The sequence below is a fragment of the Lepidochelys kempii genome, chromosome 2, assembly GCF_965140265.1.
Source record: "Lepidochelys kempii isolate rLepKem1 chromosome 2, rLepKem1.hap2, whole genome shotgun sequence".
Taxonomy (NCBI): Eukaryota; Metazoa; Chordata; order Testudines; family Cheloniidae; genus Lepidochelys; species Lepidochelys kempii.
In genome coordinates, this window is record NC_133257.1 from 204,911,758 (window position 1) to 204,934,627 (window position 22,870).

At 39.1% G+C, this 22,870-nt stretch overlaps 1 protein-coding gene across 4 annotated transcripts in view; it reads left to right on the forward strand.

Moving 5' to 3' along the window:
- The window catches only part of ANKRD28 (ankyrin repeat domain 28), a 227,303-nt gene that overhangs the window by 3,415 nt on the left and 201,018 nt on the right, over positions 1–22,870 (forward strand). Inside the window, exons 1-2 of one of the 4 annotated variants that reach the window (XM_073333565.1) lie at positions 4,736–6,910; positions 7,189–7,412. The exons of the other annotated variants lie outside the window; for them this stretch is intronic. Coding sequence (XP_073189666.1) covers positions 7,302–7,412 — 111 coding nt within the window. The 5' untranslated portion in view covers positions 4,736–6,910; positions 7,189–7,301. Of the gene's footprint in view, positions 1–4,735; positions 6,911–7,188; positions 7,413–22,870 lie in introns of those variants that run through there. 4 annotated transcript variants of the gene reach the window in all.

The following is a 22,870-nucleotide window of genomic DNA, read 5'->3' on the forward strand; positions in this document are numbered from 1 at the left end:
TGTTAGTAGCAGTCAAACTAAAGGTCTGCTCTAGCATTCATTAAAATCAATGGCAATTCTGTTAACTTCAGTGGGTGTTGGGTCAAGTCGTTAGTTGGTGTATGTCTGTACTTTGTTCTTTGGGAAACCCATTTATTTCAGTCTAGTTTCTATTAGACATCTGTCTAGTTTAGTTAATGCATATTAATACTCTTGTCAACTTTAACAGAAATTAAGGATTGAAAAACTTAGAGTAAGGAATAATGTAGTTTGTTCTCCATCAGTGATCCTTCTTTAGGGGGCTCAGGTATATTTGTAGTAGAACGGCAGAATGTTTGTACTGTTGATAATCTTGTAACTTTTGTGGATAGAGAATTTCAGTTTCTGGAGTATCACATCTGCACCTCCTACAAATACTAAAAAAATTGTCTAAACTTTTTTTGGGCTGAAACTTTTCTTCATTAATCCTAATGTGGAACTCTTCTTGCTAGGTCAGCACTGAACCAGTGCACCAGATCAGGGGCACTATGCTAGAGGAGATAGTATCTCTTGAGTGAGATGTGAAAATGGGGTCACCAATCTTTTGCTCATTTAAAAAAACAAAACAAAAAACTAACCTTGCCTCTCTTCATAAGAGAAGAGATGTTAATTCTCCTTTATCCTGGCAGAAGACTGTTCTGATAAGACAAAGTGAATACTATATTGAAGTTATTTGTGTGCTGTTAGAGATACTGTGTTTTATTCCAGTGATAGCTACACGTCATTGGTGGGCAAAGTGATTGCTGTACAATCCAATTAATAAAATATTAGATAAATGCAAGGTCATTCTCATTCGTTCAGCAGAGACTGGTAACTTTCCGTAGGCAATGGAGCTGGAAATGTGACTTGGTTCTTTGGACATCAGCCTATTGTGTAAATGTTGCAGAGCACTTCTGATGCTCTTCTTAGGTTGATTTCTTTTGGGGTTAATTTAAGTTTCACATATGACAATCCTGAGTTGTGTTAAGCTTTCAGATTGTCTACAAAGGATGTATGTTAACTGTGTAACGGTCACTCTATTGTCCAGCAGAACAAACAATAGAAAGGAAAGGGGTTACAGGATGAAGGGAACAGTAATAAGGTTACATAAGCCATCAGCACATACAGTTTTATTGTTCCTTATCATTTAAACATGTTAGGTTTGGGTTTCTGGACCACTGTCCTAGCTACCATTAGTTACAGCAGAAGTGGGTTTTGAGGACACATTTGGAGGAGGAAAGGGTTGTGAAGTCATCCAGTGTGTAATATGGCAACACCTGTGGTCAGAAATCCCTCCACCAGGATATTTGTTGAACTCACAGGGTGAAATCCTGGCCACATTGAAGTCCATGGCAAGACTCCCACTGACTACAGTGGGAGGCGGGGATTTCACCCACGGAGTCAAACTGGGCTGTGGAGTTCTGGCTGACTCGGCTGTGGAGTCTCATAGGGCCAGAATTTGGTACAAAATGCCTTGTTCATAGCAGTTCTAGAGATGTAATAGTTTAGGCTCAGATTCTGCATGTGATAAATGTAGTGCACTTTTGAAATGTGTAAATGTTTTTCTATTACAGCCAAGCAAATGATGAGAAAACAACCTGATGTTTAACTTGCATAGCAGAGTATCTGCTAATCATTGTGGAAAGTAGATCCTTTCAGTATATTGAGTCCTTTCTTAGTTCCAGGCTGCTTGACTGTACAAACTTATGTGGTACTTCATGCAACTTGTTGGGTGGCATCCTAAACACATCTGGCACCAGCCAGTGTTCTTTTTTTTCTGGCTCTGTACTGTGCCCATCACCCTGGTGTCAGATGCCACATGTTCTGCCTTATTCCAGAAAGGCTTACCAACAATTTTCGTGGTATTCATATCTGCCTTCCCTTCACTTGGAATGGAGGTGACAGTACTACACACTGCATACAGTAATGCTTGATATCTGTAGAGTGGCTGATCAGAGGAGAAATTTGTTTTAACTTTTTAAATAAAAGCAGTTTACTTGTAGTTGCAGTTTTCTCTGCATTCTGATATGCCTCAATTAATGAATAAAACTTCCTCTTTGTTAATCCTCATAGCTTTTTAGTTGTCTGAGAGAATATTTTGAGTTGTTGATTTGGTATCTTGAAAGCCAAATCGTGTTTGTCTCCTTTAGAGTTCAGTCATAGAAGTATTAGGAAACTCTTGATACATTGAGCAAGAAGCAAGAGTTTACTTGTCCTATGAACTAAATTTTACAGAATTCTAAATATTAAGGTTGTATGCATGCACCAGAATGTTTTGTCAAGTATTGCTTATTCTAAACAGGTAGATAAATGATTTTTAATTTCAGAAGACCTGCAAGACCATACTTTCCATAATAATCTGTTACATGCCTGTTAGTACACTTAATTTCAGTACACTTTTTTTTTTTTTTACTGAAACTTGGAGACCTCTTCCATCAAAATCTATAGCCACTCATCGCGTTCTATTCTAGCAACAGGCTAGCAACAGATTTGTGGCAAATCTCATTGAACACTGCTTCACTATAACTATTAAAGACTGGATCCTCCATTAAGACATCAATATTTAAATGGTTCACATGCTGTTTTTTTTTCTTCACCAGGTAAGGGGAGAAGGTTAAGGCCTGTGATAGTGGCCATTGAAGGCCATCTGTGCACTGCATACTTGCCAACATATTTTACTTTTCTGTTGGACTACTCATTAGGCTATGTTTAGGATGCATTATTTCCCAGAAGTCAGACTCTGCTTAATGGAATAAGGCAGAGAATTAGAAGTGGCTGCATGAAGCTATTAGGTTGACCACTTACCTCGAAAGTTCATGTCCTGATTTTTTTTTTTATTCATTTATCTTTCTCTTAGCTAAGATGGATCTTATTCGTTTGGCAGTTAAAAAAATGTTTGCAGTGTGCTCATGAACACTGAATGCTTACATGGTTGCTATTTTCATTACTGCTAGTGTTAAACTTTATTCTTGGCATGAATCCTAAAAAGGATTAACATCCAAACTATCCTTATTGGACTAGGAAGATAAATTGCCCCATTGGGATGGGGGAGGGGGAGAAGAGCCGCTGTTGTTCTGGGGTGAGAGGGGAGCATGGAAATACCCGTTTTCACTCTTTAAACCCTGTGCAAATATCAAATTTTGGAGAATTCATGTCTCTTCCGTATTAGATTTAAGAGGTTGCAGTTGGGTTAAAAAATCATCTAAAATACCAAGCAGCAACAAAAACAAACAAGCCCAATAACAACCTCCTTTCCAATCTCTTAGGAACTTTTTTTGGTTGCTTTAAAAAACAACCACCACCAACCCCAACCCCTCCCACACTTAAAACTTGCATCTAAACTACATTAGACATCAAAATATTTTCCTTTCTTAGTATTTTCTTCAGACTTTCTGATAATTGGTGCCCTTGGGTTCAGAATCCATATGCATTGACAAGATGATGTCTGGGCTCAGGTAGCTCAAAGAACTTTTCCCTTTATGGAAGAGACAGCTGATCCATCTCAGTACACAGAGCTCAGGTTTGCTTCCACTCCATGGTCCTTAAATATAAAGCTATTAAGGAGTACCTAGTGTCACAGGTCTTTGCTGTCTTTGAGTAAATGGACCCCAACAAGAGGGAGGGAGGATTTTGAGAGCCACTGACTTGGTAACAAGACCTTTTCTTCAGATGAGAACAAAAACCCTAAACAAAAGCCCTGGGCTTGCACTCTGATCTGAAGAGCAGATCCTTTTGACCTCAGTGAGGCCTCTGTGAGGGCATAAGGGTCCATTTGTGCAGATCCAATTGAAGGTTTGCAGGTGTGTTAGTAGCCAAGGATCTGGAAACAAAATAAGGTGAACCAAACCGTGCCTGTCATGCCAATAAAGAGCTAACTTCATAAAAGCTTCTAGAAAAATTGCCAGTATCCGCTGGAGTCTGCTAGTTCCAAGTTCACAGTGATTTGCAAACAGTCCCTCCTTCCTGTATGGATATTAACATCCCCAAAACTCTGTTAGTCTGTTCATTGACCAAGAACTATTGGGGAAGAAATGCATCTACTCTTCTACTGCACTTCTTGTATATCTTCCACTTTCTCATGTCTTTCAACATTTGGCCACAGTCTTTTTCCTAATCCACTGGAATTTTGTGAAGCCAAATTACTACTGGATATGATCTGTTTTCTTGTTCCTACCAACTTCTTTCTTCCATATTTCTTTTATTTTCCTCTTGCTTTTATTCTGTCTTTCCTATTTCTGGAACTTGAGTGGGAGACTGAAGCTGCCTTAGTTACAGTGGCTAACTACTTAAAGTTATTTATGGTGGTTGTGTTTACATAGAATCATAGAATATCAGGGTTGGAAGGGACCTCAGGAGGTCATCTAGTCCAAGCCCCTGCTCAAAAGCAGGACCCATCCCCAATTAAATCATCCCAGCCAGGGCTTTGTCAAGCCTGACCTTAAAAATTCCTAAGGAAGGAGATTCCACCACCTCCCTAGGCAACGCATTCCAGTGTTTCACCACCCTCCTAGTGAAAAAGTTTTTCCTAATATCCAACCTAAACCTCCCCCACTGCAACTTGAGACCATTACTCCTTGTCCTGTCCTCTTCTACCACTGAGAATAGTCTAGAACCATCCTCTCTGGAACCACCTCTCAGGTAGTTGAAAGCAGCTATCAAATCCCCCCTCATTCTTCTCTTCCGCAGACTAAACAATCCCAGTTCCCTCAGCCTCTCCTCATAAGTCATGTGTTCCAGACCCCTAATCATTTTTGTTGCCCTTCGCTGGACTCTTTCCAATTTATCCACATCCTTCTTGTAGTGTGGGGCCCAAAACTGGACACAGTACTCCAGATGAGGCCTCACCAATGTCGAATAGAGGGGGATGATCACGTAATAATTTATAGTATAATACAAATCATACTACTAAATTATTTGACATATTAAAACTGCAAGTAAATCTAAATAAAGCAGCTCCTCATCTTTGAGTACAACTGATATCCTACTGCATATATTGTAAGACTCATAGACTTCAAGGCCAGAGGGGACTATCAAGATTATCTAGTCTAATTTCCTTCACATCACAGATTACAGAATCTCATCCATCCACTCCTGCAATAGGTCCATAACCTCTGTCTGATTTACTGGAGTCCTCAAATCTTGTTAAAGACTTCAAGTTCTAGAGAATTTACCATTCACTCTAGTTCAAACCAGCAAGTGATCTAGGCCCCATGTGGCTGAGGAAAGCATAATTCACCCAGAGTCTCTGCCAGTTTGACCTGGGTGAAAATGCTTTCCTGACTCCAAATATGGTGATCAGTTACACCCTGATTATGTAGGTGAGACCCATCAGCCAGCGACCTGGGAAATAATCCCCTGTAGTAACTCAGAGCTTTCTGCATCGAGTGTCCCATCTCTGGCGGTTTTGGAGATATTTGCAAATAGCAGTTGTGGATGGGCTATGTGCCATTGTAGGCACCCTCATCATACCGGGCCCTCCATAAACTTATCAAGCTCAGTCTTAAAAGCAGTTAGGCTTTTAGCCCCCACTGCTCCCTTTGGAAGGCTGTTGCAGAACTTCCCTCCTCTGATGGTTAGAAATGTTTGTCTAATTTCAAGCCAAAACTTGCTGATGGCCTGTTTATATCCATTTGTTCTTGTGCCAAGATTAACCCTTAACTTAAATAATTCTTCTTCCTCCCTGGTGTGTGTTCCTCTGATGTACTTATAAAAAGCATCATATCTCCCCTGAGCCTTAATTTTGTTAGGCTAAACAAAGCTCATTAAGTCTCCTTTTGTAAGGCAGGTTCTCCATTCTTTTGATCATCCTGGTAGCACTTCTCTGCACCTGTACCAATTTGAATTCATCATTCTTAAGCAACAGAGACCAGAATTGCACATAGTATTTCAGATGAGTGCCTGATATGGTGCTTTGTACAGTGGGAACAACACTTCCCAACAGGGTGGATAAAAATCAATGATTTTAATTTTTTTAATTGGATTTTTTTTAATTTAAATCGGATTTTTTGATAGGTTTTTTCCTCAAAGCATTTTATCTGAAGATCGTTTTAATTAAGATACATTATAGCTCAAAGATCTCATCATGGAATAGGGATTATAAATTCTAATTCTATAGTATGAGACAATATAGTCATGTAATATTTAAGAAAAATTTTGTAAATGTGTTTCAATAGTTCAAGTATTAGGGACCCAATCTTATGGGGTTGCAGGGGCTTCTGTGTAGATTATTAAGGTTAATCTTTCTATCTACCCAATGGGGCTCAGTCTAGAAGATACCATCAGAGATGCTTAGTTTTGCAGTTCTCAAACTGTGGATTTGTGTCTCCAGAGATAACATGCTTGTTAACGGAAAAAATGTTTTAAAAGAAATAAATAATATATAGAGGTGAGAAATAACAGACCTCAACCCTATTGTCCCTCTGCAAATTTGTGTACACCGAGTCAATCCCTTACCTTTCTCTAAAAGTCCAAAGTTTCAAAAAGTTCAATGAATAGAATATTGTTGGGGACGGAATAGATCTGGACAAGGAGAAGAAGTCTGGAGATAAATGTGAGAAGGGAGGGAGAGGCAGTAGACACAAAAGTGAGACTGTTTGAGCTCAATATTCCAGAAGTCTTAAGGTCTTTCTGAATGTAGCCTTCATTGATTTGAGATCTACCATATGATTCTCTCACGAGAAGGGAAAACCTATAACATCAGCAGGCCGTAAAAGAGACCCAGTTTGGGAATATTTTAATGAAGTTCCTCCACCTGTGGGTAAGACAGGCATGCGTGCAAAATGCAAACAGTGCAACAAAGAAATGCAAGGCCTGGTTGACCGAATGAAACAACATCATGAGAGGTGTTCCTTCTCCGGGGGAAGCTGCACTGAAGATAATGAAAGGAACATGTCTGAACATGCAAGATCTTCAGGTTGGTAAACTTTTTTTATATCGTACTTCTTTCTTAAGGACTGTCTTTCGTCCTCCTGGAGTGTTCTTGGAGTCTCATGTTTGAGCAAAAAATATAGCTGTTACTGTATGGTACTATCATTTTAGATGCAGTTGTGATAAAAAATAAATAGCTGAAATAGGCAGATCTTCCTTTTACAATTTCACCTTTAAAGTAGTACTGAGTGTCAGTAAATGCAATGAGTAATACTAAATGAGTAGTATGGTAATTAAATAACTGCATTGTCTTATTTTGTTTAGGAAAATCCATCCTCAACATACAGGATTCTAAAGACTATCCACCTTCAAGATCACCATCATTTTCTATAGTTGCAGAGTTATCTGCCAATGATAGTGTTTCAGTCACATAATGTATGTCACATTGCTACAGTATATCACCTGTAGCAAAAAGAAAAAAAAATCTCCATCATCCTGAAACAACCATAGATAAGTTTGTGGTAAGAACCAGCAGATTACAAAAAGAGGTAATTGATGAAAAAAATTGCCCTGTTTGTTTATGCAACAAACTCTCCTTTCTGTATGATCGAGAACCCTCACTTTATTAACATGGTTCAGTCATTAAGACCAGGATACAGTCCACCCAACAGAGCAGATGTCGCAGGCGAATTACAGGATAACATGTATGAAAGAGAAATTGAGCAGTGTGCGAAAGGTCTAGAGGGTAAAATTGTTAACCTGAGTCTTGATGGGTGGAGCAATGTCCACAATATTCCTGTTGTATGTGCTTGTGTGACAACAGAAGGGAATGTCTTCCCTACAGAAACAATTGATATATCAGGAAATGCACACACTGCAGAATACTTCTAAGAAGTAGCAGTAAAAGCTATAACAAACCGTGAAAAAAAAAATTAAATGTCTAGTATGTAGCTTGGTCACAGACAATGCTGCAAATGTATCTAAGATGAGAAGAAATTATTTAGAATAATAAATTATTATTTATTATTATATAGAGAGTGAAGAGAGTCCCAAGCTAATAACATACGGTTGCAGTGCTCATTTGCCTTCCAGCCAAAGATTTCAGTGTTCCAGAGATAAAGGCTAATGTTGTTGAAATTGCAAAATACTTCTGTAACAACCACTTTGCAGCAGCTGCTCTGAAAAAAGTGGGAGGAACCAAGCTAACTCTCCCACAAGACGTGTGATGGAACTCAGTAGTGGACTGTTTTGAGCACTGTATCAAGAACTGACCTAATTTGATGACAGTTTGTGAACAAAATCGTGAAAAAATAGATGCACTGTCACAACAAAAGTTCTCAACGTTGGGCTTAAGAGAAATGTTGAACACATGCTGAGTTACCCTGAAGCCTATTTCTGTAGTCTCGAACAAAATGCAGGGAAATAGCTGTTTTGTTGCTGACGCTGTTGAAATTTGGAAAGAACGGAGTGAGATCTTAAAAAGAGAAATATGCAATGACAGAGTTAAATTACAAGCATTAAAAAAAGAATGGGACAAGCACCATCTCCAGGTCATTTTCTTGCAAATATTCTCAATACTCGGTGCCAGAGTCAAACCTTAACGTCTGAAGAAGAGGAGTTGGCTATGACATGGACATCCAGCAATCATCTCTCCATAACGGCAACTATAATAAACTTCAGAACTAAGGGTGAACCATTCAAGAAACAAATGTTTGCTGATGATGATTTAAAGAAAGCCACACAAGTGAACTGATGGAAGTCACTTAAGCACTTGGATTCAGAGACTGTTGAAGCGATAATCTCACTTTTAACAGCAGTAGCTTTTTCAGCCATAGAAAGAATATTTTCTTTCTTTGGACTAATTAATTCCAAATTGAGAAATCGTTTGGGACCTGAAAAAGCAGGAAAGCTTGTTTTTCTTTTCCAGATTATGAACAAACAGGAAAGTGAAGGTGAAGACAACCGAGTTAGCTGCATTAGCCAATATTTTAAGTTTCTCATGTTGACCTGGCTGACAGTCAATTTAATTTTTTTTAATTTCATTTATTTAGTTAAAACTAAAACAACCTGATTTTTAAAAAATGTGAATGTTTAAATACAAAAATTCATATGCTTTTTTTGTTAAAATATTATGTTTTCTGTTGAAGGGAAAAAATAATCCAGAATACAGAATGTTGTTTTAGTTAGATGTCAGTCAGTCTAGCAGTTCTCCTGCTAATACAGTATGGCAAGAAAATCCTCCAAATATTAATGATTAACCTGTTGAATTGGAGATAGTTCACCTCTCAATGATTTCATAAATATCTGCTTCAGTTATCTTTGGTAAATGAAATAACCAAACAATCATTCATTTTCTGATATAGCTGTAAAACTAATCTGAATAGTTTTCAAAATAAATCACTTAAAAAATATAGTGTGTGTCCCTTCTAAAAATGAAACCTACATCTATCTCTGATTTGTGAAGAATATGCATTAAAGTTATAACAACCAACAGGAATGCATTTTTATGTAGAAATCCATGATTAAATAGAGTCTCTCTGACTAGTGATTTAAGTCAATTTGATTTAAATAAAATCCACCGTGCTTCCCTATCTCTACTGGAAATGCCTCTCCTAATGCATCCTAGGATTGCATTAGCCTTTTTCATGATAGTATCACACTGGTGGCTCATAGTCCTCCTGTGATTGACCATTATACCCAGGTCTTTCCTCTCCTCTTTTGCTTCCAACTGGTAAATCTCCAGTTTTAGCAGAAAATTGTGTTAGTCCCTAATTGCATGACTTTGCAATTTCATTCAGTTTCTATTACTCCACTTTTCAAGGTCATCCAGATCATCTTGTATGATACTCTGGTCCTCCTCTCTATTGGCAGTACTTCCCAACTGTGTGTCATCTGCAGATTTTATTAGCATACTCCCACTTTTTGTCCAAGATCATTAATGCAAATGTTAAATAAGATTGGGCCCAAGACCAATCCTCCAGGAACTCCACTAGTAACGGCCCTTCAGCCGCACAGTTCACCTTTCGATATGACCGATTGTAGTCTCCCCTTTTAATCATTTCCTTACCCACTTTTGGATTAATCCCCTTCTCCAATTTAACTAGTAATTTCAAGACCTAGGTGGAACAATATTTGATGCTTTACTGAAATCAAGGTAGATTAGGTCTACTGTATTTACTTTATCTAAAAAAATGGTTATCTAGTTAAAGAAAGATCATGTTCTGGCAAAATCTACCTTTTGTAAGCCATATTTTGTTATCCCAGTTACTCTTTACCTCCATGTATTTAATTACTTTCTCTTTCAAAATTTGCTCTAAGAGCTTGTGTACAATTGAAGGTTTCAGAGTAACAGCCGTGTTAGTCTGTATTCGCAAAAAGAAAAGGAGTACTTGTGGCACCTTAGAGACTAACCGATTTATTTGAGCATGAGCTTTCGTGAGCTACAGCAGTGAGCTGTAGCTCACGAAAGCTCATGCTCAAATAAATCGGTTAGTCTCTAAGGTGCCACAAGTACTCCTTTTCTTTGTACAATTGAAGTAAATCTAACAGGCCTGCAGTTGCCTGGGTCAGATTTTTTCCTTTTTTTATATCGGCAATTTTTCAGTCATTTAGGGTGTGACCTCTGAGTTTAAGGATTCATTAAAAAATCTTGTTATTGGAATTGCAATTTCATGTGCCAATTCCTTTAATATTCTTGGAAGATGATTATCTGGGGCACCTGATTTGGTCCCATGATTTTGGTTTCCATGTTGAATGTAGTAATTTCTTTGGGTTGCCAACTCTGACTAAAGCTATTCTGGGAGATTCCCCCCCTCCAACATGACATAATGTCGTTTTCTTAAAATATTCTATTAAAATCTCCTGGATTGCTTTCAGTAGTCACTGGGAGATGGATGCTGGGAGACTCCAGGCCAATCCTGGAGGGTTGGGAACCCTATAATTTTTACTTCCATATCCTTGTTTCCATTAGCCACCCTGCCACTGCCACCAAGTTCCTCGTTACTCTTATTAAAAACAGAGGCAAAGTATTCATTTAGGTGTTGGGCCAAACCTAGAATATCTTTAATCTCTACCCCATCCTCAATGTGTAGTGGTTCCACTTCTTTATTTGTTTTCTTTTTATTTATATGGCTGTAAGAGCTCGCTCTCTCTCTCTCACGTGTGCATCTGGGAGCTAAATTCTGCCCTAGGTTTCAGAGATGTGATTTAATTGAAGCAAATCACTTTTGATTTAAATGGAATTTCATGGATGTAACAGAGGACAGAATTTGGTCTACAGTATAGTAACTTCTTGCTTAACGTTGTAGTTATGTTTGCGACTTTAAGTGAAATGATGTTAAGCAAATCCAATTTCCCCATAAGAATTAATGTAAATGGGGGCTGGGGTCCAGAGAAATTGTGAAGCTTGGTTGAGGTGGTGAAGTCAGAGGATGGGATATTTCCCAGGGAATGCCTTACTGCTACATGATGATCTAGCAATTGGCTGAGCCTTCAAGGGTTAACTCATTAACGTAGCCTCACACTCTACAAGGCAGCATAAATGGAGGGAGGGGAGACAGAGACACACAGTGTGTGTGAGTGAGAGAGAGAGGCGCATTGCTCCTTTAAGTACACTGACCCCACAACAAGCAGGAGGCTCTGGGGAGCAGCTCCAAGGGAGAGGACAGAAGCAGCACATGGCAGTGGTGGGAGGCACAACTGAACTGCGGGCAATTGATAGCCTGCTGGGCAGCTGCCACCCAGGGAACTTAGGGGAACGGGGAGCTGATGGGGGGGGGGCGGGGGCTGCCAGTCCACCCTGGTTTCAAGCCCCCACCAGTTAGCTGCAATGGGCAGCTCTTCCTGCAAGCAGTGGACAAAGCAGATGGCTGCCAAACGATGTTATAAGGGAGCATTGCACAACTTTAAACGGGCATGTTCCCTAATTGATCAGCAAAGTAACAACAAAACAACGTTAACCAGAAAGATTTTAAGTGAGGCGTTACTATATGTTTCTAGATCAGCTGGAGAAAGTTGTTTTAATCTCAGTGCATACAATGGTGCATTGTGTCCAGTCAAGGTTTCAGAGTCCATAATGTCTAGATGTTTTTTATATCCTTCTAAAAGGCTTTTTGAGGGAAATGTTGATCAGTGGTTGCCTAATGCAGCGATAATATAAATCTGCCAGTGTATATATGGAGGACTAATTTGAGTGAGTGTTAATGTTTGTCTCTGTTCTACGTGTAAGGTTTTTAAGTCTAGATGACCTATATTTCAGAACTACTTGAGCTTATAGATTTAAGGAAATCCAAAGGTTTCAGAATTCCTTGGAATCTAGTGTCTTATCTTTTCCCGTGCAACTAAATTACTAATAAACTATGTTCAATTTATTGAGAAACACTTAATCTCTAATAAGCGATGGTCACATAACCACCACCCTATACCGGAAACCTACTGATGGCTATGCCTACCTACATGCCTCCAGCTTTCATCCAGACCACACCACACGATCCATTGTCTACAGCCAACCTCTACGATACAATTGCATCTGCTCCAACCCCTCAGACACAAACCTACAAGATCACTACAATACCCACCTGCTGAAGTGAAGAAACAAATTGACAGAGCCAGAAGAGTACCCAGAAGTCACCTACTACAGGACAGGCCCAACAAAGAAAATAACAGAACGCCACTAGCCGTCACCTTTAGCCTCTCCAACGCATCATCAAGGATCTACAACCTATCCTGAAGGAAGACCCATCACTCTCTCAGATCTTGGGAGACAGGCTAGTCCTTGCTTACAGACAGCCCCCCAACCTGAAGCAAATACTCACCAGCAGCCACACACCACACAACAGAACCACTAACCCGGGAACCTGTTCTTGCAACAAAGCCCATTGCCAACTGTGTCCACATATTTATTCAGGGGACACCATCATAGGGCCTAATCACATCAGCCACACTATCAGAGGCTCATTCACCTGCACATCTACCAATGTGATATATGCCATTGTGTGCCAGCAATGCCCCTCTGCCATGTACATTGGTCAAACTGGACAGTCTCTACGTAAAAGAATAAATGGACACAAATCAGACATCAAGAATTATAACATTCCAAAAACCAGTTGGAGAACACTTCAATTTCTCTGGTCACTCGATTACAGACCTAAAAATGTTCTCCGACTGGTTTATGAATGTTATACCAGTCGGAGAACACTTCAATCTCTCTGGTCACGCAATCACAGACATGAAGGTCGCTATCTTAAAACAAAAAAACTTCAAATCCAGACTCCAGCGAGAAACTGCTGAATTGGAATTCATTTGCAAATTGGATACTATTAATTTAGGCTTAAATAGAGACTGGGAGTGGCTAAGTCATTATGCAAGGTAGCCTATTTCCTCTTGTTTTTTCCTACCCCCCCCCCCGATGTTCTGGTTTAACTTGGATTTAAACTTGGAGAGTGGTCAGTTTGGATGAGCTATTACCAGCAGGAGAGTGAGTTTGTGTGTGTTTGGGGGTGGGGGGGATGTGAGAGAACCTGGATTTGTGCTGGAAATGGCCCACCTTAATTATGCACATTGTAGGGAGAATGGTCACTTTGGATGAGCTATTACCAGCAGGATAGTGAGTTTGTGTGTGTGGTTTTTGGGAGGGGGGTGAGGGGGTGAGAGAACCTGGATTTGTGCAGGAAATGGCCCAACTTTATTATCATGCACATTGTGTAAAGAGTTGTCACTTTGGATGGGCTATCACCAGCAGGAGAGTGAATTTGTGTGGGGGGGTGGAGGGTGAGAAAACCTGGATTTGTGCTGGAAATGGCCCACCTGATGATCACTTTAGATAAGCTATTACCAGCAGGACAGTGGGGTGGGAGGAGGTATTGTTTCATATTCTCTGTGTATAAATAAAGTCTGCTGAAGTTTCCACGGCATGCATCCGATGAAGTGAGCTGTAGCTCACGAAAGCTCATGCTCAAATAAATTGGTTAGTCTCTAAGGTGCCACAAGTACTCCTTTCCTTTTTGCGAATACAGACTAACACGGCTGCTACTCTGAAACGTGTCATTTAACCTCTGGTGGTGTTATGCCTCCCGCTTGCAATGCTACCCCATGAGAGAAGTGAAGATTTTAACTGCATATTAGGAGTTTGAGAGACTACCTGGCACGTAGGCCAAAGTTTTCATTTCCTGGCACTTTCTTACTGGATAGGAAGAGGAAGCATGCAGCCTTTGGACATCCCAGGACTATTCAACCAGATTAGTGCTCTTCTAGTACAGGAAAGTAGCTGTTGTGGTGGAAGGAGACAAGGGAGAGAATAATTTGCCCATCATAAATACTAAAGTTTAAAGTGTGGTGAGGGATGAAATCATTAGCAGGAAGATGTCTGGGAGCCTAGGATATAGCTCCTTATCAGCTACCCTCATACTGCTTTTACTCAAATTTAATTATTTATTTTTTATTGTGAAGTACTTGGCTGTAATGATAGGCATACTGGTCTCTAGAGGTATCCAACCTAGGTAGAAACTACTAATTCCTGTTACAGTTTACACAAACATTCATTTACGTCTGCCTTCGGAGGTATACTGTCACATGAACAAAGAACTTTCCTTGCCATGTGAGAACACTTCCTTTCTGAAAGGAGAAGGGTAGACATGGCTTTTCACAAGCGCTCTTAAAATTCTTCAGAAAATGTGTTTGAAACTTTAGTAGTGGCCCTGTTTTTAGAATGTTACTTTTAAAATATATTTTTTTTGTTTTTGTTGCTGTTTAAATTAGAATGGGTTCAAGGCTGAGTAAAGAAGTGTCTCAACTTTTTTGCCTGGTAGCTAATCTGTTACTATTTAGTACTAATCTGGTTTTTGTTTTGGTTGTGAATTGTTTTTAATTGTCAGGGCACCTAGTGTCTAAGATGATTCTTGTGTGTTTGTGTTTACAATCTAAATATTTAGCTTTAAACTAATGGAGGAAAACATCGAAACAATAATAGCACTTTACATTTGTAACACTTGTAATCACACCTACCACCTTTCAAGGTTTTTTGTTTTGTTTTTTTCCTGTTGTCCCCATACTACCATTCAAAGCCAGTTTCCTCTCAGCACCTTCTGGGCAAGGGCTTGGAGTCTTTCCTTGGACTGGGTACTCATGTCCATTACCTCAGTCCCATTTTTGACTTCCTTTATGATCTAAAGACAGTTGCCTTCTGTTTGAAGAGGCCTAAGAGTGCCCAAACAAGCTATCACATGGAGTTCAGGTTGTCTTTATGGAAATAAAGTTTTTTTAGTAAAAATTATAAAATGTTAAACTTTTAAACTAATATGACTAAGCAGTCAGAGTATTACCTATGGCATGGGAGGAAAAATCTGCCAAATCTCAGTTCAAAAACTTATTTCTGCCTGTGTGTCCCAGCAATTCTCTCTGTCCCAAGGAGAATCTTTGTGCCTTCTAGGAGAGCTGGGTTGCTTTATTTTCCTATTACCATTGTCTGAATTTATATTTAGGTTAATGCCTGGAGTCTCCAGTTCCATTGTACCACACATATGAAAAGATCGTCCCTGTCCCACAGCGTTTACAATACAAATATTAATGTGAAATGAGACAATAGGCTTCCCAAGAGGCCTTTCTGTATAAGTTATCTATTATACCATCTTACCCGGGTAGTTTGGGCTTGCTACATCTTCTTCCTCAGTCCATAGTAGGTATGGACAGTAAGCCTTGTCGTCTTTGACTTCCTCTTTGTAGTTGTGGATACATAGTCATAACTCTTGGGGATCATCCAGTAACACACAGAAGCTGTGCCTGTTATACCTAGTGTATTCTGATATCTTTATGTAGCTGAACGTGTATATTTTTACCTATGCACACCTTTTACTTAGTAACTTTCTGTTCCCACCAGTAAGTTATTTATAGAGAAATAACAAATTCTCAACTATAATACAAAATGAAAATTGGATGTAGCTGTCTGTCTCTCTGCTATACAAATATTAAATACTGTAGGGGAACAAAGATAATTGGACATCAATCTCTAAGGAGCGGGTGGCAGTTTCCTGTAACTTGCAGAAAATGTATTTAACCTCAGCTCTAAAGGAAGCAGGAATATCAAATCATATATGGGCTAGTCTATGCTTCATGTCCATATAGCATCCATTGTTAACAGGACAGCAATTGAATTGCTCCTCTGTGAAAATGTTTTATTTGTTTAACATGTAATTCATTGAATTCCAATAAATTAGAGGTTTTTGTAGACAGAGAATCTTTTTTCTTCTTCTTTCAGTTTTGACTTGATCCAAAATCCACTGCAATCAGTTAGTCTTTAAAATGGATTTTGGTTTAGGGCCTTTGAACATCTGATAATACTTTTAAATGTTTGGAAATGCAAATGTGATTATCAAACCACAAAAATCTGTTGGAGGATTGCAGGGTAGGTGTAGTACAGAGTCCCCAAACTGTGGGGCATGGCCCTCTTGGGGGGCATGGAGGAATGTTTTTGGGGGGGCCTGGCTGAGGCCTGGGCCAGCCCCCCTGGGGGGGCAGGGAGGGAGTGCCACCCAGCTCCACTCCTGGCCCTGCCCATACCCCCAGATGTGGCCCAAGCCTTGGCCCCCTTACTCCTGTCTCTCCCTCCCCACACCCCCTGGAGCTACACCGGGGGAGGCGAGCAGGGTTAAGGGGGCAGGGTGCAACCCTGAAAAGTTTGGGGACCACTGGTCTACTACAGTGAGTAGATTTCAAGATGAATGTTGCTTTAATGAGCTCCATGCACATTGAGAGTAGTTGCCCCCGGAAAAGTCGGCTTGATAAAGTTGCAGCTAGGCAGTCTGTCAGTGAATACAGTAGAACCTCACAGTTATGAACACCTCGGGAATGGAGGTTGTTTGTAACTCTGAACAAAACATTATAAAAAATTTACAACTGGACATTGACTTAATACAGTTTTGAAACTTTACTGTGCAGAAGAAAAATGCTGGTTTTAACCATCTTAATTTAAAGAAACAAGCACAGAAACAGTTTCCTTATCTTGTCAAATATTTTTTTAAACTTTCTATTTTTTAAAAGTAGTTTCTGTTTAGCACAGTACTGTACTGTATTTTCCTTTTTTTGGTGTCTGCTGCTGCCTGATTGCATACTTCCAGTTCCAAATGAAGTCTCTGATTGACCGGTCACTTCACAACTCTGGTGGTGTAACTCTGAGGTTCTGCAGTACAAGTATTGGCATAACACTGGTATTCAATTAAAGTTACCCTCTTTTCAGAATGCCTTCTCCTTATAGATCTGCTGAAGTGAAGAACAAAGAATAAGAAGGGTCAAAAATGAAGATGTGAAAGGCACAGTGATAGTATGGTTGTTAATAGTGTAAAACAGAAGCTGACAAATGGCCGCTGATAATTAACTATAGCTATAGAGAAGGAAAAGCTGGGTTGACAGCTTTCTTTGGATAAGGGATTATTTTGGGCAATGTGAGTTGTAAAAGGTGGTTTTGCATAAAAGCAAACTTGCCTACAATATCTAATTAAAAGAAAATAATCTTGAACACTTGAAAATCTAACAAGATAGCAAAATCTGGAGTAGCCTGCTGGGCTGAAGAAAGTGATAAGAGTAGAAAAAATAGTCTGTAAAAGTATATGACAGTGAGAACCCATGGAGTACCTATTTTGGCTATTCATGTTTGATGTTGGTGGTAAATGATATGCTACTTCTAATGTATGAATTTCTTCTTCAAGATGCAGTATGCTTTGTGGTGTTTCTCACAGTGTTGGGAAAAAAAGTCAAGTCAGTTCTAAGATAAGGAACAAGATTTTTGAAGTGCATCTTCAACAGGTGGGTTTAGTGGTTTGTGTGCATGTGGGAGTGTTCAACATGGGGTAGCACAAGAGAAGTGTATAAAGAAGATAGTAAATACATTCCTTTTTTTTTTTTTTTAAACAGGTTGGCAAACTAGGCCATGGTAATATGGTCTTTGGGAAGTTTCAAAACTAGAGCTGCAATTTTGGTGAATGATAGAGATTGTAGTCCCTATTTCTTATCCAAAAAAGTCTATTCATAGCAGACTTCCTGAAATTATGGAGAATCAAGGTAGAGGTTGTTTGCAGTAGTTGAAAGGGAGATGACTTAAGGCAAGAATAAGGATTTAAGAAGAGGCATTGTTATTTTAATGATGGCAAACTGTCATTGTTGGAAAAAGAAGGGTGAAATGGAAATTTTCTTTAGCATGGAAAGCAAAGTTTAAGGTCCGAATTAAGGGCTTTGGCATTGGCAGCAGAAGACACATCCATCAGCCCTCTGTACTTGGGGGAGGAAAAACTAAGTGACACAGAGGGTGCTCTAACACTGGTTAGAGAGGAAGCTACAGAACATTGCCATTACTGTGGAGTGGGCTTGTACCCCCAGAGGAACTTCCCACTGCACAGCATGGCTGCTTGGGATGTGTGGTGGGGCTAGGATTTGGGCATTAGGCACTTAACGCTTTTCTTGTTTCAAGCTTTGTTTGCAGACTGAGTAAGACAGTCCTGCATTAATTCACATTTAGTTCACATCTAGAAGGTCATCCGCAATCAATAAAGGTAGGCTTTGCTGGCCAAACTGGATTTTTATATTTTTATAATTTTGACAGTTGCTTAAAAATAGACATAGATTTTTTTAAAAAATTTTTATGGAGTTAAATTTTTTGTTGTGAGAAATTATGGGGGGATGTCACAATTTAATGACTAGATGTTGAGATTGAAAAAGTTACAAGCTCTATAACTGTTAAGACAAACTGTCAACATCATGTCAGTTTGATTTAAGATTTTTCTTTGTGTTTTAAGTTCTCAAGCATTATTTTCTTTGCCTATATATAAATTTAGATTATTGATGGAAATAATTTGTTAGTTTATCTATGTACAGTGAAATTGTTTACTGACATTTATTGATAAAAATCTAATCCTTCCAAGCCTAAACAAAGGCGATACACTTCATTTTTTTTAAAAAAAAGCTTAAATTTGGCAGAAATTGGTATCTAAGCTCCCATTTGCCAAGGAAAATTGTCTATTTTTGTCAAACCCTGCCTTTATCCTTGTTGTCTGGAACACTTTAAGTGAAACCTATCTGTTTGGAGGCCACTTTTAAAATATTTGCTAAGGGATGAACAAGTGCGTGTACATGAAAGTACATACTATTATTCTATAGGTTCTTTAGTGTCTTCCCTCTTACACTTATTTGCCTAGTATTTCAGCTGGATTTGGGTGCTTTTTGTTCTGCTCATTCCGATACTGCTCATTACAACTACTCTCAATCTCTTTATGATAATTCCCATAGTTATCTGCAGCACTGAAGCTCTCTGGTCACTAAAGAAAGCAAATCGAGCTTAGTGCTGATGTGACATAATCATGCCTCGATTTGTTCTTTCACTCTACCATTTTCTACCTGAGTAGAATCAGTTTTGTAACAAGTGCTGAACCTAGTTTTATATGCAAGTTGAACATTTTGTCTTTGAGAAACATGGACTCTATCAACACTTGCGGCCCTCGCTGTCTTGTGCGATTTATTTATTTATTTATTTATCGTTGAAGGTTTCTTAATTCTCAGTATAGGCAGAGTTGGTCATAAAATTTGATTAACCTCTTTGTGTTTGGTCCAAGAATGTGCGAGGTTCTTCTATTTAGAACTTAGTAAACTTTCATTAAGACATTTTCATTAATTTTTTCTTTTTGTTTTGTCCTGCAAAGAATGCTTTTTTCTTATCAAAAATATATCCAGGAGAACATGCTAGAATTGTCTTCTGATACCAGGATGGTCATCAAATTAATTAAGCATTCATATCATGCTTATCACTCATATTTGAGCTGGCAATCATTGGCTAAGCCTATAGGAGGAGGCAGCTTCATCTCAGGATTTCTGCCTCTAGAGTTGCTGGCAGGCAGTCTTTCAGAGCTTGCATTTTTTGCAGGGATAATTCCTGTAAATCATGACACAATTATATTAATGCCTAATCAGTGATACTGCTCTTGAACTGGTATTTTTTGGTGGGAGTGAGGAATTGGATTTCATTTAGTTTTTTTTCTCAAAGGCATGTCTTTGTCTCTTAATAGCAGTATGAAGGCTGATGAGACAAAGAAAATGAGTGTTAAATCACAATGTTGCAGTTCATGTGAGCGTTTTCATGCTCTCCAAGTCTGTTCAGAGAGAGCGAGAGAGCACACTTTTGCTCCCCCCATCTTTAATTGTGCTCTTCAAAGAACTTTTTATTATAGGAAAATTTAGGTGGCATCCTCTTCCATAAAAGAAGAGCATTAGGAAGATAAACACTGTTTTATTTACTTTCCTTAATAGTAAAGAAATGACTGCAGTGTGTTTAATTCTCAATAATTGTTCTAATAAACTAAGATTATTCAGAAGGAAGTATTGAAAATTTTACTACTGTTTCTACTAGAATATTGTTGAGAAAAAAATCAGTTTTGTTAATTCTTTCTGTTGCTTTAGAACAAGATTCATCAATGTGTCAACCATTTCCCATTAAAGACACTATAAGGCAACCTGGTCCCACACTCTGTTTTGTTTTTATAAGTATATATTACTGTAAAACAATATGAATAGGAATGTTCTTATGGATTTTAACTAGCGTTTTCACTTTTATTTGAACATTTCTTCTACAATGCTTGTAACTCTAACATTGTATATTGGTAGTGCATGAGAACCTGAAAATAACTGAGAGGCCATTATCATTACTCTTAGCACTTCATTCTACTTGGACAAACAATATTTGTGAAATGGAGGTAACTTATATTTTGGTCATTCTGACTGATTACTGTAAACCTACATCCCAGTCTCATCAAACTCATTCTGTGCTCTGAAACTTTACTAGCATTCTTTTTCTTTCTCACCTTAAGCAACTGTGGCTGATAAAACGGAACTTTTTGTATTCAAAGATGCAACCATTAAAAATATAGTAATACAAGTTTGAATGCTTACATTTTAAAAATGCTACTTCAGACTTATAGTTCATGTTAATAGTGCCAATCCCTTGCCCAGCAACTGCTGTACTATTGTCCCTTAAATACCAGGATTCTAGCCTGATCTCTACCTCTACCCATGTCTTGGGGTGTGCACTCCTTTCCTACCAAAAAACCTTTTCTTTCTCCTCTTTCATGTATGTTCTGAAATATACACATTGGGGGTGTGTGTGTATGTATAATGTAACCCGAACCCAGGGGTCGGCAACCTATGGCACGCGTTAATGGGAATAGAGATTTATTGTTCTGAGGAGGCACAACAGTATTACTGAACAGTAGAAAAGAGTTCACGAGATCTACTTTTCTTTCACAAATGGAAGAGGTTCAGCATTTGGTGTGATCAGATGTTCTCTACCTGCTCACTCATCCATTTTGACAGTTTGGGACTACCTTCTTGAGTTTTATAAAAAACTAGGATGATCTAGGAGTTGTTGTATCAGGGTATGACTCGTGGCTATTATAGCCTATCATTCCCCTGTTCAGGGACTCGCCGTTTTTGCTCATCCCACAACTCTGAGGTTTCTTGAAGGATTGTGGAACCTTTTTCCTCAAGTTAAGGAACCCACTCCAACTCGAGAGATGAACCTAATACTTAAATGCCTTTATAAATCCTCTATTTTGAGCCAGTGGCTACGTCTTCACTCATTAACTTATCTTTGAAGATAGTCTTTCTTGTAACTATCCTCTCTGCCTGAAGGATTGAAAAAATAGAAGCTCAAAAGGCGGGACTTCCATTTAAATTTTTCAATGACAAAATTTTCTTATGTCCATATTCTCATTTTACCCAAGGTGTCGTCTGAATTTCAAATTAACGAAGTCATCTACCTTCTGGGGTCTCTCTCTGTCTCTCTTTTTTTTTTTTCCCCTTCTTTCCTAAAACCTCATCAGTCCAAGGGAGTGCTGCTTTACACACCTTGGTTGTTAGGAGGACTTTGTCCTTTTATCTGGACAGAACCAGGTCATTTAGGAACTCACTCAAGCTGTTTTCCATTTGTTGGATAGATCTAAAGATTTGTTAGGTGCCACCCAAAGACTCTCCAGGTGGATTTATGATTGTTATATCATACTATGAATCTGCTGACATTCAGCCTCCTCCTATGGTGTTGGCCCATTTCACAAGATCTCTACTTCTGACATTGGTCAAATGTGTTCCTGTTCTGGACAGTTGCAAGGCAGCAACTTGGACTTCAACTCACATCTTTTCCAGACATTGTGGTAATTGTCTTCAAGCTTGGATGCAGCCTTTGGGAATGCAGTCTTATCAGTCTGGGATGTGATTCTGAAGCCCCCTTCTCCAGCTGGGTGCCGCTTGGTAGTCACCTGAGGTGGAGTACCCATGGGGACACTACTTGAAGGAGAGGTTACTCACCCTGTGCAGTAACTGGAGTTCTTTGAGATGTCGACCCATGGGTGATCCTCTACCTGTCCTCCTTCCCTTCTGCTTCAGAGTTTCCATTGAGACTTTGTGGTGGAGAAGGAACTGAGGGTGGTTTGACTGCGCAGCCCTATATAGCCTCGATGCAGGGTATGAGGATGTGTAGGGCGCATGCAGGGGTTGAGTGGGCACTTCTACCAAAAACCTATGATGAAAAGGCATGAGGTATAAGTGCAGCTGAAGTGGAACACCCATGGGGGAGGGAGGACACATCTTGAAGAACTCCGATTACTGCATAGGGTGAGTAATCTCTCCTTATCTGATAACTCAGGCTCAGTTTATTTAATAAAGGGGGAGCTGTCCCAGGCACATGAGAAGGGTTTCAAAACTAGTACATCTGTGTATGTGTGGTGAATGATGCTTTTAAAATTGTAGAAATAAAAAAATCAAAAAGGGGTGTAAAATCTATACCTTGGAAAATCTTTTTGAAAGACGGAATGTTTTAACTTGCTGAATGATCCAATAATAAGAAACTTTACAGTGGGTTTTAGATTGAGGAAGCAGTGTCTTAATGAAAAAGCACTCTTACTGTCTTCATCCTCCATGAAACAATTGATTAGTGTTTGGTTCATCATAGTTGGTGCTGTTCTATTGTACAGCTTTATTA